At 46.6% G+C, this 18,823-nt stretch overlaps 1 protein-coding gene across 1 annotated transcript in view; it reads left to right on the top strand.

Moving 5' to 3' along the window:
• The window catches only part of FOCAD (focadhesin), a 1,210,644-nt gene that overhangs the window by 185,562 nt on the left and 1,006,259 nt on the right, over window positions 1–18,823 (top strand). Inside the window, exon 6 of the mRNA XM_078675948.1 lies at window positions 5,965–6,066. Coding sequence (XP_078532074.1) covers window positions 5,965–6,066 — 102 coding nt within the window. The remainder of the gene's footprint in view (window positions 1–5,964; window positions 6,067–18,823) is intronic.

The following is an 18,823-nucleotide window of genomic DNA, read 5'->3' as shown; positions in this document are numbered from 1 at the left end:
TGCTGCATTACTCACGCTGCCGCACGCTGCAAAGTGCCGCACGCCTCACACTGCCGCACGCCTCACACTGCCGCACGCCTCACACTGCTGCACGCCTCACACTGCTGCACGCCTCACACTGCTGCACGCCTCACACTGCTGCACGCCTCACACTGCTGCACACCTCACACTGCTGCACGCTGCACACTGCTGCATTACTCACACTGCTGCATGCTGCACACTGCTGCATGACACACTGCTGCACGCCACGCACTGCTGCATGCCACACTGCTGCATGCCACACACTGCTGCATGCCACACACTGCTACACGCCTCACACTGTGCTGCACGCCTCACACTGCTGCACGCTGCTGCATTACTCACACTGCTGCATGCTGCACACTGTCCCACGCCTCACGCCTCACACTGCTGCACACTGCTGCATTACTCACACTGCTGCACACTGCTGCATTACTCACACTGCTGCATTACTCACACTGCTGCACGCCACACACTGCTGCACGCCACACACTGCTGCACGCCTCACACTGCTGCACGCCTCACACTGCTGCACTCCACACACTGCTGCACGCCTCACACTGCTGCACTCCACACACTGCTGTACACTGCTGCATTACTCACACTGCTGCACAACGCAATGCTGCACGCCTCACACTGCTGCACGCCTCACACTGCTGCACGCCTCATACTGCTGCACACCTCACACTGCTGCACACTGCTGCATTACTCGCACTGCTGCATGCTGCACACTGCTGCACACCTCACACTGCTGCACGCCTCACACTGCTGCACGCCTCACACTGCTGCACGCCGCACGCTGCTGCACGCCACACACTGCTGCACGCCACACACTGCTGCACTCCACACACTGCTGCACACTGCTGCATTACTCACACTGCTGCACAACACAATGCTGCACGCCTCACACTGCTGCACGCCTCACACTGCTGCACGCCTCATACTGCTGCACGCCTCACACTGCTGCACACTGCTGCATTACTCACACTGCTGCATGCTGCACACCTCACACTGCTGCACGCCTCACACTGCTGCGCGCTGCACACTGCTGCACACTGCTGCACGCCACACACTGCTGCACACCACACACTGCTGCACGCCACACACCTCACACTGCTGCATGCTGCACACTGCTGCACGCCGCACACCGCTGCACGCCTCACACCGCTGCACGCCTCACACTGCTGCACACCTCTCACTGCTGCACGCTTCTCACTGCTGCACGCCTCTCAATACTGCACGCCTCACACTGCTGCATGCTGCACACTGCTGCACACCACACACTGCTGCACGCCACACACTGCTGCACGCCACACACTGCTGCACGCCTCACACTGCTGCATGCTGCACACTGCTGCACGCCGCACACTGCTGCATGCCTCACACCGCTGCACGCCTCACACTGCTGCACACCTCTCACTGCTGTTGGTGCGAGTGGTTACTCGTTATCCCCAAGATCTCTGGACCCAAGACATGGCCCGGGTTTCGGGACAGTTTCCCTCGTCAGCAGAGCAGTGTTTGGGGTGGATGAGAAGGCCGCCAAGTAACCGTCACAGGCCCTGATGCCTCTCCGGCGCGCAGGTGCGTCTCCAAGAGCTCGTCAGCTCAAGGCTCACGGGAGCCGTTTAAGTACAACCAAGATGGATCGCACACCGCTAGCCTCTCCTCCGGGTCGCCCCTTAGCACTCTGGTACATGTAGTGCATGTAGATAGACGTGTAAAAAGTAGTTCACCACAGTTGGTGCGAGTGGTTACTCGTTATCCCCAAGATCTCTGGACCCGAGACATGGCCCGGGTTTCGGGACAGTTTCCCTCGTCAGCAGAGCAGTGTTTGGGGTGGATGAGAAGGCCGCCAAGTAACCGTCACAGGCCCTGATGCATCTCCGGCGCGCAGGTGCGTCTCCAAGAGCTCGTCAGCTCAAGGCTCACGGGAGCCGTTTAAGTACAACCAAGATGGATCGCACACCGCTAGCCTCTCCCCCGGGTCGCCCCATAGCACTCTAGTACATGTAGTGCATGTAGATGGACGAGAAAAAAGTAGTTCACCACAGTTGGTGCGAGTGGTTACTCGTTATCCCCAAGATCTCTGGACCCGAGACATGGCCCGGGTTTCGAGACAGTTTCCCTCGTCAGCAGAGCAGTGTTTGGGGTGGATGAGAAGGCCGCCAAGTAACCGTCACAGGCCCTGATGCCTCTCCGGCGCGCAGGTGCGTCTCCAAGAGCTCGTCAGCTCAAGGCTCACGGGAGCCGTTTAAGTACAACCAAGATGGATCGCACACCGCTAGCCTCTCCTCCGGGTCGCCCCTTAGCACTCTGGTACATGTAGTGCATGTAGATGGACGAGTAAAAAGTAGTTCACCACAGTTGGTGCGAGTGGTTACTCGTTATCCCCAAGATCTCTGGACCCGAGACATGGCCCGGGTTTCAGGACAGTTTCCCTCGTCAGCAGAGCAGTGTTTGGGGTGGATGAGAAGGCCGCCAAGTAACCGTCACAGGCCCTGATGCCTCTCCGGCGCGCAGGTGCGTCTCCAAGAGCTTGTCAGCTCAAGGCTCACGGGAGCCGTTTAAGTACAACCAAGATGGATCGCACACCGCTAGCCTCTCCTCCGGGTCGCCCCTTAGCACTCTGGTACATGTAGTGCATGTAGATGGACGAGTAAAAAGTAGTTCACCACAGTTGGTGCGAGTGGTTACTCGTTATCCCCAAGATCTCTGGACCCGAGACATGGCCCGGGTTTCGGGACAGTTTCCCTCGTCAGCAGAGCAGTGTTTGGGGTGGATGAGAAGGCCGCCAAGTAACCGTCACAGGCCCTGATGCCTCTCCGGCGCGCAGGTGCGTCTCCAAGAGCTCGTCAGCTCAAGGCTCACGGGAGCCGTTTAAGTACAACCAAGATGGATCGCACACCGCTAGCCTCTCCTCCGGGTCGCCCCTTAGCACTCTGGTACATGTAGTGCATGTAGATGGACGAGTAAAAAGTAGTTCACCACAGTTGGTGCGAGTGGTTACTCGTTATCCCCAAGATCTCTGGACCCGAAACATGGCCCGGGTTTCATATAGGCGACTATCTATTTTACAGCGTTGGAAACCTTTAAAAAAGTGACACCTCAATACTAATAAAATATTCTGATAAAGAGGGTAGCGTAGTAATCATGGATACTCTCCCATGTATGAAGGTGAAAATATGAGACAACTGTCACAAGAGGAATGCTATGAGGTTAGCACTACTGAGATTTAGAAGGCTTCAGTACATAGATACCAAGAGAATCTGATCAAGTGGAGAGACCTGGGTATTTTGGATCCAGATGAATTTGTTTTTTTTTAAAGATCTGATTACCCTAAGGTTCCTGCATTTTATGTACTACCTAAGGTGCATAAGAGCTTAACACAGCCACCAGGCAGGCTGATGGTCTCCTCAAATAACAACTTTCTGGAGAATACGGCGATTTATATTGACTCCTTTCTCTCGCCTTTCGTAGTAACCCTTCTGGCTTATTGCAAGGACAGTGGAGACTTTCAGACAAGAATTGAGAATATTGTGTGGTCAGACACCTTCACAATTATCAGTATAAATGCAGTGAGCTTATACATGGGTATCAATCATGACTTTGGAGTTTGTTTCGTATGCGTTCCTATATTCCCATATGTAAAGTAAAAGTGAGAAAATTCCTTCGATCCAGAAGAAGTTGTCGGCGGCTTTCCGGCCTAGCCACTTCTTTCGTCGAGTCTACCGCTGATGGAATGGACTCCGATTTAATTCTGTCCCTGTTGCCACGCTAAGTATCCGCACACCGACCTGCATGAACTCTGCAACTTGTGCCTTTCACTGGAGAACAAGGAGGAAGATTGTGACGCCTGTCGGTCATTTCAGTTGAAAATACTTTGCGGGATCGTCGGGCTCGATGAAGGGACATGTAGGGACAAAACATTGAGTACACCCCAGATAGCTTCAGAGAAGGTACCGATCAAGAGGAGATGGAATAATCAGCAGCGTAGGAGGAAGAAGCCCTCTCCATTCATCAATCAGACTCTGAGCTCGAGATAGACCTACAGTCTGAAGACATTCCAGTGGGACAGGCGGCCGTGAGTAAAAAAGCCACTTTGCCCACCAAACCTGTTCTCAATAAACCCAAGGCGTCTGGGCCACCACTGCCTTTGGGCCATGGTCAGCACAGAGAGACTGTTCCGGACGCCCCAACTTCGGGCCCTTCATGGTAAGTAACATAATCCTTGTGCATAATGGCACCTTTTATCCTCTAAAGATGGGGACGGCCATGGGCACCTGCTTCGCCAATTTGGCGATGAGCTGGTGGGAGAAGCAGGTGGCCTGGGCAGAGGTAGAATCAGGAGTTCCTTGACAATATTTTAATTTGGACCAGTTATATTGATGATTTGTTTAATTTATGGTCCGGGTCTGAAGAAAAGGCATGCAAATCCGTGAGGAAATTGAATCAAAATACGTATAATTTAAGGTTCACAGTTACAATGAGTACCCAAGACATTACATTCTTGGATATACATCTCAAGGTACAAGAAGGTGAGAAACATACTTGGATCCCCCACCACCTCCCTTTTACTCATCCCAAGCCTCCTCCTACAAGCTTCAAAACAAACAATAAACCAGCTTCGACGATTCTCCAAGCTGTCTTTAAGCCAGCGACCTCTAAATCCCCTGTGGGGACTACTGCCTTCAACAAAGACTCCAATCTCCTGTGGATAGCGGGCCTGTCCAGAAGAAAAACAACAAAGACTCCAGATCCAGGTGGATTCATGACTCGTGCCCACTCTCGCCCTGATGGTCCAAGTCTGAGTGGTCCAACTGCCCAGGGAAGTCTCCCTAGCGACCAGGACACTGAATACAGTGTTGGCCAACCTCCTAACCCGCATGACAGCGCCCGCAGAGTGGATCTGAAGGTTCCCCCCACCGCGATTGGGCCGGTAAGAAGATTTCTGAGTTCTAAAGGCACCCCTGCATCCGCAGCCCCCCGGGCTTTGGTGAGCTCGACCAGCAGTTGCACCTGTGACCCCCAACATCTCAAATTACCTGTGCTGTGGCTGGTGTTCTGTCTGGACCCTCTGGTTTGACGCCTGCAGCCTGTGTCCGAAAAGAAGAAACTCCATAGGATTGCATTGGGCACCTGACGCTGTGTTTGCACCTTGCATTCGGCCGCCCCTGGGCCACAGGTGGTGTATGTTTGGTGTCTCCCCTAGTGCTGGTCCTAACGCCCAAAGCTTAGTTCCTGCAACCCTTCCACTTACCTGCAAGCAGCGTGGCTCCAAGGACCTCCAGTCTCCAATGAAACGCAGTGGGCCGAACTCCGATTTTGACCTCTGCACCCGGCCGCCCCTGTGCTGCTGGTGGTGCAGTGTTGATACTTAACTTCTCCTTGCCCACTGCTGACCTTTGGTGCTGGATACTGGAACTGGAAGTTGCATACTTATTAGATTAACCGCACAACCGTTTTCCTCATAGGATAATATTGAGCTGTTCTGCAAATCTTATGTGTCGATTTTTCAAAGTGTAAAGTATTTTTTTATTAAAAACGTACTTACCTTATTACAAAGCTCTTGGTCTTAAAAAAATAATACAAAATATAATTTTCTAAAAGTGTTCTGGATCTCCTTTGAGTCGTGTGTCCATTACTGATCACTGTTGTTCAATAAATGTCTTACCCCTCTACGTTAGGCCTAAGGCTACTCGCACTCACTATACCACTAATAGAGCACTTTGGGTTTTACATTGAACTCTGTACACTTTTGGGGAACCCCTGGACTCTGTGCACGGTATTACCATCTAGTGGCAATATCATATACAGAGCCAGCTTCCTACAGGCTGGATGTAGACTCCTGAATAGCAAATAAACATTTGCATCTATCCATGTGGCTGTGAAGTGCCTTTTCGTTGTGCCGTGTTAAAACATGATGTTCTTTCTTATTTTTGTTACTAGGAACCCTCCTCATCCGTTTATTAGTGTGCTGGAAAACAGACCCGATTGTTGGCCATTTATTCAGCAGCAGATGTCCGTCTTTTTTCATCAAAACCAAGAGAGGTAAAAAAAAAAAAAAATACATTATGTGTCACTTATTTTTGAGTATTAATATGTGTATATTAATTTGCAGTCTGTTGGCAGTAGTTAATTTCCTAGCTGACGCAGGCCAGTTAACAGAATATTTTAAGATGGTGCCAAATATTGCAGTTTGAAGAGCCGAGTATCAAGAAAACTGATTAAAAATCTATCTTTTCACATGGATTGTACGAGCTCAGCTGTAATAAGCAGGTATAATTTTACCAAGTTCAGCTTAACACTCTGTGGCCCTCTGGAAGGAAACATGTATATAAAGTTTGCTTGCCTTCATATCCAGGCACGTAGTCAGTCTGTTTTTACAAGGCTTCTGTGCACGCATTTTCTTGTACTAAAACAGCATTCTCTTTGCAGGTAAATGTGGATCTTTTGTTTTGACAAATCTTGGCTTTTATTTGACACTTTGCTGAAATTGTTCCTGCTTTTGAGTTTCCTCAAAGAACAAGCATTGGCAAAGCCAATAGGTCTCACCTCTGCAAGAGCTGTTGGATTTACCAATGTGGTTTAGCCATGTTGTGCACCATCGTGGTGCTGTACAACATGGCTGAAAGTTAGTGGCGTACAGGAGAGTGACGTGGAGTGTCGTAGAGTGGGATGACGAGGCGTGGAATGTTTTGTATTGAAGTGGCATAGAGTGAATGTGCATAGAGTGGTATAGAGTGCATAGGCGTAGAGTGTTGCAGAATATAGTGGAGTAGAGTGCAGCAGCATAGAATTCAGCTGCGTACAATACAGCATTGTGGATTGCAGTGGCGTAGATTAGACTGTTGCATAGTAGAGCGCAGTGACGTAGAATGCAATCGTGTAGAGTAGAGTGGCATAGAGTGCAGTTGCATAGAGTGGTGCAGAGTAGAATGGTGCAGAATAGAGTATAGGGCCGTAGAGTGCAGTGGTGAAGAGTGCACTGGTGTAGAGGAGAGTTGTGTAGAGTGGCGTAGAGTGCATGAAGGTGTAGAGTGCATTGGCATAGAGCATTGAAGAGTATAGTGGCGTAGAGTGCAGCGGCATAGTATTCAGTGGCATACACTGCAGTATCATAGAATGTAGTGGGGTTGATTACAGTGGTGCATAGCAGAGTGGAGTGGTGCAGATTAGCGTGGCATAGAGTGCAGTGGCGTAGACTACAGTTGCGTAGAGTGCGGCTGTGCAGAGTAGAGTGATGTAGAGTGGTGCAGAGTAAGAGTATAGTGACATGGAATGGCATAGAGTGCAATGGTATAGCATGGAGTGCTGCAGAGTGCAGTGGAGGAGAGTGTAGTGTTGCAGGGTAGAGTGTCATAGAGTGCAATGGTGTAGAGTGGCTTAAAGTGCACAGGTGTGGAGTAGAGTGGCATAGCTATAGTGGTGCAGAGTAGAGTGCAGTTGTATAGAGGGCAGTGGTGCAGAGTAGAGTGCAGTGGTTTAAAGTAGATTGTTTCCGAGTCGCGTAGAGTACAATGGTGTAGAGAATTGGGGTAAAGTGGTGTAGAGTGTTGTGGCATAGAGTGCAGTGCAAAGCAAACACAAGGAGATGATGGACGGAGTGCTGAAACTTTTCAAACACTCACTCCCAGTCACAGATCTGGGTTGATCCATCATCATTCTTTAGCTCACTCTGCCACCCCAGTTCAGACACAGCTTTATGCAAATCAGTCTTGACCCTGTGCCTCATGGGAACAGTCCAGCCCGAACTGCCAAGCCATGTCTTCCTGGACCAGAAACCAGCATCCTGGGACCGGTTTCTGGCTAACAGCCCTCTTCAGCCAGGCAAGGTTGAATCCAGTGGCAGTGTGAGCAAGGGACCCACGTCTGGGCATACCCTGCCAACTTAGGGCGAACAAAGCAAACACAAGGAGATGATGGACGGAGTGCAGGTCTGCAGAGTAGATTGGAGTGGTGTACAGTTGATCGGCATAGAGTGCAGGTGTGTAGTGCGAAGTGGTACAGAGTAGAGTGCATTGGCTTGTAGGGCAGTGGTCGACAGTACAGTGTAGTGTTGCAAAGTGGCGTTAAGTGGAGTTGTCCGGATTAAAGTGGAGCGGCCAAGACTAGAGTGGTGGAAAGTGCAGTTGTGTAGAGTAGAGTGGTGCAGAGTAGAGCGGCTTAGAGTGAAATGGTGCAGAGTGGAGTAGATTGCAGGTTTGCAGAGGTGTGGTGTAGAGTGGAGTGGTGCAGTGTAAAGTGCAGTGGAGTTGTGCAGAGTAGAGTGGAGTATGCATGGTGTGGTAGCACACTGTCATTACAGACAACACATTTTCGATTGAAATTATCATTACATTTGCACAGACCTAAATGTTACTAATGAGATTACACATCACACACATGATAATGTGTGGAAATGGCATCACCTAGTGTATTGATTTGTTCTGATCATATTAAAATATTTGTTTCCAACACACTTAAGAATTACCCAAAAATGTGCTACATTTGTGCTTTGCCAATTGTGATATTTTCTGAAATACTTGCACAGTTGATATGAATTCTGTGTGCTAGAAAAAAACGTTCTCATCCCTCCTTTCCAGCAAGAATGTCACATAAATCCTCTCACTTTGAAGTCCGAGAAAGAAAAGTAAACACCAATCTCCCTTGAAGACAGAGCCTGACATTCGACCTCTGTCTTTGAATGCACAGCAAATGTGACAAGAAAAGAACAAGATTTACAGGCCTGTTTACAAAAGGGAGTACCCGTGGAAGGATTTAAGGAGAGGTAGTGTGAAAAGTCTTTGCTCCTTCGGAGGGACACATTTGAACCCAGGCAGCCTAAAACAAATAAAGCTAGCAAATAGAAACCCAGAATATGTGAGTTACAAACCACAAAGCCAATGGTAAGCAATGGAAGGAATGTATTGCCAGGGAAACTTTCTAAATGTCCCTAAGATGTCAATTCAATTCAATAAATCTTTATTAGGTAAATAAAAACACCATAAAAAAATACAGATTCAAATTGATAAGTGATAAAAATCAATTTCATAAATGATGATAAAAACAGACAATAAGATTACTAATGAGATCAAGGAACACATAAAATAATTCATGTGGTTTCATTTTCCTAGGCGCCCAAACGGCTTGTAAAAAAGATGGGGGGCATCTGAAGGTACAAGAACACGGGCCTGACTTGTTTAAAGTGCAATGATTTCAGCAAGAGGATTAAAAAATGCTTCTGCGGCCAACTGAAGTAAGAGCAAAACATTGTAAAAAAGAGCAAATCCTGCAGATACACATTGTTGCAGCCGCAGGGTGCCCTTTTCTCAGTACGAACCCACCCACTCAGTGAAGCCACAAAATGATGCAATTGATTAAACCTGAACCTGACCAGTAAAAACCTGTCATGCTGTGAATGAACCAAGCCCAGGTATCTCTCCATCCCCTGTACAGTTTTTAGAAGCATATGGCCCCTAACTGCTGGCTTCTGAAGTTCTAAAGTTTCTCTCTCTCCAAAACGAGACCGTTTCAGGAACAGCCGTTTGACACTCCCCAACTCATTGGCGGAGAGAGAAATTGAATTTGTAAAAAATATCATGTCTTCCTAAAGAGAAAAAGGACGCTCTAACATGGGTAAACTATGGTATACTAGTTGTCCGGTCCAGAGACAGACAGTCTTCAAGAATCAACCGATTTAGCTTCAGCTCCTCCCTACTCCAGTTCTTAATCCAATACAGGAGTGGGCTTAAGGAGATTAGGTCCGAGGCATAATCAAGCCCTAACTCCACATGCTCAGAAAACACCGAGGTGGACTGGGGGACCTGGACCAACTTGCACAGAAAGTTGTTCTCGATAGTCTGAATCTGATCCACTCTTCCATGGCACAGCTGTGCAATATATTTTGCTTGATATATTTTTAAAAGATCCCTTGGTGCCCTGGACCCAAGCCTATGTGCAAAACTAAAAACAGCCCATCGTTTTTACAGACTCTGATCTTTTGGCCTCCACCAGGGGTTTCCAGCAGTTATTACTTTAAAATGAAACTCCCAGATAAGGGAAGGCCTTAACTTTGCACAAAGTAAAATTAGATACCTTGAAGGTCTTACTGCTTGTAGATTTGGGGCCCACTACTGTTACATGGGACGTCTAAACATTAACCAAGAGGTCCAGGAGGCCCATAAAAGACGCATATTTGGCCAGCAACAAGTCCAACCTTTGTGTGGACCGATCCATCAGGACCGCATCATCCGCAAATAGCAGGAGAAATCTGTTCCCGATCTTAGGGCAGTCGGCCAACACTGATAGGAGCATGGACTCTAACCCGTTCACATGCGGGGGGAACAAAAAAGGTGCAAGTATCAACCCCTGGCGAACCCCACAGCTTGTTGAGAATGATCGGGTGCACGTTGCTCCTTGAGAAAGACGCACCGAGGGTGAGGTTGATGAGTGAAGATCAGCTAATAATGCCACAATGCTGGCATCTCACTGAGCATAGCCCACAATTTTGCTTGTTTCACCCTATCAGAAGCGGACATCAGATCCATAATTGCGAGATGTAGAGATTCAGATGGAGCCACCTTATATTTGTTGATAATTAAATGGAGATTGAGACATTGGTCTGCAGTCGATCTCCCTCACCTAAAACCATACTGGTCATCACTCAAAATGTTATTGTTCGAGGCATATGAGCTGCAGATCATATGCGTTAGCATAGATCGCCATCTGATGTTGGGCTCGGATGTTTGCACTTTGTTTTTGTTCGAAGAAGTCTTTATAGTCATGAGGTTGGTGACTCCTCCTTTCAGTGTTAGTGCGCATGGGCATCGACTCCATCCGTAGATTGTTTTTTTCCACCGTCGGGTTCGGATGTGTATTGCTGCAATCCGGTCAACACCGTGAAAAGGTTTCAGATGCCCGCCCTTTGGCCCACTCTGAAACACAAACATAAGCCTTCCGGCTCGGGCTCGAGCCAATCCCAATCCAGTGCCGAACCAACACCTTCGGCACCGAAACATAAGGACAAACATGGGATTCCTCCCACGTTGTTAGTACCGCGGACATCTTCGACACCAAAAGCCTCGGAGCCGACACCCTCCAAGCCAAAAGAGCCGGAACCGAAGTCATCCAAACCGAAATCTTCAGAGCCGAAACGCTCCACACCTAAAAGTTGGAAGCCGACAACCTCCGTGCCGAAAAGTTTGGAGGCGAAATAAACCACTCCGAAGGCTACACAGCCTAAACCGGCTAAAACTAAGGAACTAGATTCCACACACTTCCCAAAGACTCTGAACAAATATCTTCAATGCCGAAATCCACTCCGAAAGGAACAGAGACTCCTTCCAAAGAACTTCCACCTGAAGAACCACCTCTGGATCCAAAACAGAAAAAACACAGTATTGATCCCAACACTGGACACCGTATGGCTACTCTTTCCAAGAAATGGAAGTTAGACCTCTCGCTAAAGGCCCCTATACCTCTTAAGCAAAAAAGAGACATGGGTACCAACCCTTCTCCCCCTTATATACCTCCATCTTCTCCTCCTATTCCAAACATCACACCATCAAATCCACCAGCTCCAAGGTCACCTGGCTCACAGGATGACGATTTCGATGATGGGGATGGGATTGGGGATGATGATCATCATATCTTGCAAGACCCAGACATACCACACGACACTGACCCATGGGATGAATATGATAAGGATCCAGATGTACTAAATGACCCTAATCTATATCCCTCTAGGCCTTCCCCTCCTGATAACAACATTGGCTTTGCGCAACTCATCAACAGGGCTGCCCAATATCACGGGGTGGAACTACATAGTGACCCTCTAGAAGAGAATTTCCTGGTAGAAATGTTCACACATTCACAGAGGTCTACTAACACTCTACCCATGCTAAAAGGCATGTTAAAACATACTAACGAAGTATTCATGGACCCAGTTGGAACCCGAATACTAACACCTCGGGTAGATTAAAAATACAAGGCCACTCCTACAGACCCTGTATTCATAAAAGGTCAGTTACCACTAGACTCTCCTAATGTGTCTAATGCCCGAATGAGAGCGAATTCTCAAACAACAGGTGACGCTCCTGATAAGGAGTCAAAACTTATCGATGCCTCGGGCAAAAGGGTAGCTTCCCAGGCAACCAACTCTTGGTGTATCGCCAATGCTCAAGCTCTAATGGCACATTACGATAGGGCACATTATGACGAATTAAAAAAACTTCTACAACATTTGCCAGAAAAACATAAGCGCCAAAGCAACAACCTCATTCAGGAAGAGAAGCTCATCACTAACACTTATATAAAATGCGCCCTAGATGCGGCAGACACAGCTTTGCATGCTATCAACACTAGCATACTCCTGCGGAGACACGCTTGGCTTCGAATCTCTGGATTCAAGTAGGAGGTACAATCCTCCATACTTAATCAACCCTTCGATAAAGAACATATTTTCGGGCCAACAGTAGATGCTTCATTAGAAAAAATTAAGAAAGATACGGACACTGCAAAATCTATTAGGAGCCCTACAATTACCTTTTAGCAGAGGTTCCTTTCATCGCTCCTTCTAGGGTGGCTCAAAAACAATGTTGTCAGAAAATCCCTCCTCTTCTTTCAAGGAGAACAACCAATCTAGCCCCTCCAGAGTCTATTTTCGAGGAGGTTACAGAGGAAACAACAACAAGGGCAGAGGAAGAGGAAGAGGCAACTCCACCCGCACTTCCCCTGCCAACAAACAGTGACTTCCCCCCACTACCCCTGACCATTCCACTCCTGTCGGGGGACGTCTCTCACAGTTCCTACCTGTCTGGAATTCAATCACCTCAGACAAGTGAGTAATACCAATTATCCAAAATGGTTATTGCCTGGAACTTACCAGCACTCCACCAACAATCCTTCTGAGAGAGCCGACTGACACCCAGGCCTCACAGGCTACGAAGAACCTTCTAGCCCTTCAAAGTCACCAGGTTGTCCTTTATTCCCCTGTCCTGATGAAGACTCAGTCCGGTTGCAATTAAGCCTGCACCACACCTTAGGGTCGAAACGTCGACATTGTGTTTTCAATCCGTCAATATAAAGTCACAACATATGAAAAAAGAATAGCTGTGTTTGTTGAGACTATTGAACTCAAAAATGGACTGATGAGAATTCATGTTTTTCTATGTTATTGTGTCATCCTCCCATATCACTGTGTAGCACGGTCATCACTTGTCACTACCAGTCACCCGTGCATTTCACTTTGTTTGTGATTTTATGTCATGTTTGTCTTGGACAGCCGTTTTCAATTGATTGATTCATGCAAGGTATCTATAATAAGATAAATCTTTTAAAGTAATAGTTGTGTTGAGTGTTTTTACATACTGCATTTTCATTATTGATGATGTGAAATGCGTAAAGAATATTTAGATTTATAATATAACAAAGAAATTGTGTCATACCCGACAGAACCATTGTTTTTTGTCTAAACTTTAGAACCCAGGTTCTGAGGGTCACTGGGTCACCCCATTATAATTAATGCTTCTGAGAGAGCGGACAATGTCACCAGAACATCTCACTCTGTTAAAACAAGAGGTCCTCTCTCTGTTAGACAAACATGCAATAGAACCAGTTCCCTTACCTCACCAACGGACAGGAGTGTACTCCCTATACTTTTTGATTCCCAAGAAGGACGGCTCTCTCAGGCCCATACTGGACCTCAGACAGCTAAACCTCTACATTCAATCAGACCACTTCCACATGGTCACCCTACAACAGGTGCTCCCATTGCTTCAGCAAGGCAACTTTATTTCCACTCTAGATTTAAAGGACGCCTAGTTTTATATTCCCATTCACCCGGCTCACAGGAGACATCTCAAGTTCGTGGACGGCAGACAACACTACCAATTCAAAGTCCTCCCATTCGGTGTCACTACAGCACCAAGAGTACTCACCAAGTGGCTAGCAGTAGTAGCAGCTCACTTAAGAAGATAACACATTCACATCTTCTTTTATTTAGACGACTGGCTGATAAAAGCCAAGTTGCAACACAGCTACCTACACCACAGTCAGAAAGCAGTTCAACTACTTCACGACTTAGGATTCACTGTGAACCTCACCAAGTATCATCTGCAACACGCAAGCGTATCTAGGAGCTACAATAGACACTCGCAAAGCTCTAGCGTACCCCAACCCAGTCAAAATTCGCAACATGGAAACACTGATAACACAATTTCAACCGCAACACTCACTACCTGCCCGAGTGTTTATGCAGTTGATCGGAATGATGGCTTCTTGCATTCTAATTGTTCCTTTCGCAAGACTCCAAATGCATCCCCTACATGAATGCTTAGCACGTCAGTGGAACCAGGCTCAAGGTCTCTTAAATAATCTGGTGTTGGTGGACAGCCGCACTTATCACTCTCTGCAGTGGTGAAATACACAAAACCTTTCCAAGGGACGGCTCTTAATCGATCCGGTTCCACAGATAGTGCTAACAGCAGACGCATCCCTCACTAGTTGGGGAGCTCATCTTCAAACACATACCATTCAGGACATGTGGGCTCTACAACAAAAACAGCTCCACATAAACCATCTGGAGCTGCTTGCAATTTTACTAGCACTAAAAGCTTTTCAGACACATCTAGTAGGCAAAGCTGTCCTAGTTCGTACAAACAACATGACAGCAATGTACTACATACAAAAACAGGGAGGAACACACTCTCTACAACTTTCACACCTAGCTCAAAGCATTTGGAGGTGGGCCATTCCTCAAAACATATACCTCCTTGCACAACATCTCCCAGAAGTAGACAATCAGATTGCAGATCTACTCAGTCGTCAGAGACAACAGACCCACAATTGGGAACTACATCCCCAAGTACTCCTCCCATTCTTCCAAATGTGGGGCTACCCAGAAATAGATCTGTTCGACACACACCACAACGCAAAATGCCCGAACTTCACGTCCAGGTATCCACACCCATTATCCAAAGGCAATGCCCTATGGATGAATTGGTTAGGGAAATTTGATTACGCTTTTCCACCTCTCCCTCCAATTCCATTAGTGGTTCGGAAGCTCACTCAACAATCCCTCACAATGATCCTAGTTTCTCCCACATGGGCTCGACAACAATGGTTCACAACCCTGTTTGAACTTTCAATAGTTCCTCATCAAAAGTTACACCTCTCTCCCAAGCTTCTAACTCAGAACCATGGAGAGATAATACATCCAAATCCAAGTCAACTCAACCGTGCGATCTGGCACCTGAAGTCTTAGAATTTGGCTACATTAACCTCCCATCAGACTGCATGAACATCATTAAGGAGGCTAAACGTCCTACCACAAGAGCATGCTATGCACCAAAATGGAAACAATTTGCAATTTATTGTACTAAAAACTAAATCAATCCGTTAGATGCCTCAATTCAAAACATTATTTGCTCTCTGTTACACCTACAACGTGCTAACTTAGCATATACGTCTATACGATTACATCTTACCGCAATAGCGGCTTACCTACAAAACAGACAACGCTTGTCTTTGTTTCGAGTACCCGCTATCAAAGCCTTAATGGAAGGACTCAAAAGAATCATTCCTCCTAGACTTCCACCTTCTCCAGTGTGGAATCTTATTATAGTCCTTACAATACTCATGGGCCCACCATTTGAGCCTATGGACAGATGCAAATGACAATTTCTATCTTGGAAAGTAGCCTTCCTTATAGCCTTCACATCTCTTAGGAGAGTTGGTGAGCTCCAGGCACTAACCATACAAGAACCATTTTTACAAATTCACCAAAATAAAGTGGTTCTTAGGACTAACCCAAAATGTGTACCCAAAGTCGTTTCTGCTTTTCATCTCAACCAGTCTGTTGAGTTACCAGTCTTTTTTCCTCAGCCAGACTCCGTAGCAGAACGTGCTCTTCACACATTAGATGTAAAAATAGAGATACTTTATTACATTGAAATAAGCAAACCTTTTAGGAAGACAAAACAACTGTTCATTTCTTTCTCAGCACCACATAAGGGCAACCCCATTTCAAAAGCAGGTATTGCACGCTGGATAGTTAAGTGCATACAGATATGTTACCGCAAAGCTAAATGCACCTTAACAGTTCCCCCTAAAACGCATTCTACGCGCAAGATAGGGGCTTCCATTGCATTTTTAGGAAACAAACCTTTAAGTGACATTTGCAAGGCTGCAACATGGAAAACAACACACATTCACACATTCTATTGTGTAGAAGTGTTAGCAAAGCAACAAGCTAGTGTGGGCCCGGCTGTTTTAAGAACACTATTTCAGACCATTTCAACAGATACAGGTTAGCCACCGCTTGGGAAAGAACTGCTATTTAGTCTATGGTAACGCATATGATCTACAGCTCTTATGCCTCGAATAGAAAATGATACTTATCCAGTATGCTTCTGTTATTGGCATATACAGCTGTAGATTCATATGCACCCACCCGCCTCCCCGGGTACCTTTACCTGTTGCAGTATTATCTTACTTAGATACACTATACATGGACATCACTTTCTACTCTTACTAACTCCATCATCACCTTTACGACAAAATAATCTAAGGTTGGAGTCGATGCCCATGCGCACTATCACCGAAAGGAGGAGTCACCTACCTCATGACTACAAAGACTTCTTTGAAGAAAAACAAAGTGCAAACATTCAAGCCCAACACCAGATGGCAATCTAGGCTAACGCATATGAATCTACAGCTTATATGCCAAGAACAGATGCATATTGGGTAAGTAGCATTTTCCTTATTCTGCCCAGTCACACAACCTATTTAAAATCGCCCTCCCAAAACCTTGACCGTAGCATCCAATAAAGAGATTGACCGATAGCTTTGTGGATTCTCTTTATCCCCCTTCTTAAATATGGGGAACGATCACAGCGGTAGACTAGGAGGGCAACAGCCCCTCCTGTGCAGCCACATTTAACACCTGCATAAGTAAAGGGGCCCAGACCTGAATATTAGCTTTGACCAGATCTGGCAGTTTACTCACTGGGCCTGGGGACTTATTGCTAGACAGGGCAAGAATCCCTTGTTGAATTTCGTCTAATGTGAAAACCGCTCTGTTACCAGCTTTAACTGGTGCCCCAAGGGTTCTATCGCCCCCTCCAGTCCCCTGGTTATAGATGCCCTCAAAATTAGCCACCCACTGTTGCTCCAGGATGTGATGAAATAAAAGCGGGCCATAGCCCTCAGAAAAACAAGGCCTGTTTACAACGCTCCAGAAAAGGGAGCCATCCCTGTTTCACAGGCTTGACAAAGCTCCTGCCAGGCTGCCTCCTGTTAGTTATATCTGTACACCTTTTGAGTCAACTTGTAAGCCCACCTGCAGTGTCTGCTACAGGGCTGCCTTCAAATGACGCAGAGTTCTCGAACAGTCCCTGTCAAACCATTTTGGGATTTGTGACACCTGAGTGCTAGTGGTTGTGACCATTTACAAAATGCCTTCATAGGCTTCCAATACCTCAATCCCCCCCCCCCCCCGCATCGCTAACCAGACAGGTATTAAAATCATGCAGGCAGAAAAAAAAGGGAAGGTTGTAGACAATGAGGGTCCACCTGAGCCGATTTCAACCTTCTCCCCTTCTCAACAACGGACAGGCACATGAGGACACCCCTTGACTGTGGTTTTGGGCCCAAGGCAATGTCCAGGGTTAGGGATAATGGATTGTGGTCACTGAAAGGGCTGAACATGATATTAAAATGAGAGATGAACAGTTATAATGGTGCTGAAACAAATCTAAAATCAATAAGCAAACCACTGCCCCTCCCTTTATAATTGCCCAGGTTTCTTGTAGACAGATTATGTGGAAGGGTTTGGCATAAGACACCCACCTAGGGTCACTAAACTTATCAGCAAGACCTTCTTGCCCCAAGATGTCTTTAGAGATCCAGACAGGTGCGCTGTCTGGTAGGCTTCGACCTAAAAATTAGTAGTCCTTGTTGACTCTGATCGGACTGCAAGTTATACGTTATTTTCTATGGATTTGTTACTTTCAAAAGGAGGTCACGAAGTGGCAGAGTTCACTAATCCATTTAACATAGCTTTAACCGAAAAGGCAAATGGGCAGGTCAGTACCCTGAACCTCTCTGATCTTTACATTGCTCCTCAGTTGCTGGCAATGTTCATCCTAGGTTTCTGTTATGCACTCATCAAAAATTTGGATACAGGCTGGATGCCCTCCAGTTGTGAACTAAAAGTACTTTTTATTTGTATAGGTCCAGGACCAAATGCTACAATCACTCTTGCTGTTCGATCTTGTGGCCTGCGTTGGGTTGTGGTTTATTTTTGTACATTCTTTGTGAAATTGCAACATCATCATTGCATATGCACATCACATTCAGGATGCCAGTAGTTCAAAATTGGGTAGATTTTGTGTTGTCGTTGATCCCCTTTGCTCACTCAGTCAATTATTGCCACTTACAAATAATTATTTGGCCATGTAGAATAATATTCCAATTCCATTGTGATGGGTGTTGTTAGAGCATGGCCAGTGTACTTGGCCTTGGTTCCTATCAGCTTGGGTTTAGTTGGGAAATCATAGTCAACAGCATGTCCAGTGTTTGAACTTTATTTGCTAGCTTATTTCCTTAGGACAATTGTTGATTCTGCCCTGAGATGCACTAATCTTGTATTGATGTTCTATTTTTAAAGGTGGAGCCAGGCCATGGTACTATTAGGCATACCTAACAACCATTAGCAACAACAATACACTGATCACTGACTTGTTTTAGGGGCACAAGTTATTTGTTGTAATGGCCATATGGCGTGTGTGACATATTTGGATGTATGTTAAGTGTAGTTTCATAGGTT

Source organism: Lissotriton helveticus, chromosome 2_1 (assembly GCF_964261635.1).
Source record: "Lissotriton helveticus chromosome 2_1, aLisHel1.1, whole genome shotgun sequence".
NCBI lineage: Eukaryota > Metazoa > Chordata > Amphibia > Caudata > Salamandridae > Lissotriton > Lissotriton helveticus.
The sequence above is the reverse complement of the archived record's forward strand: the minus strand, read 5'-3'. Positions and strand labels throughout refer to the sequence as shown.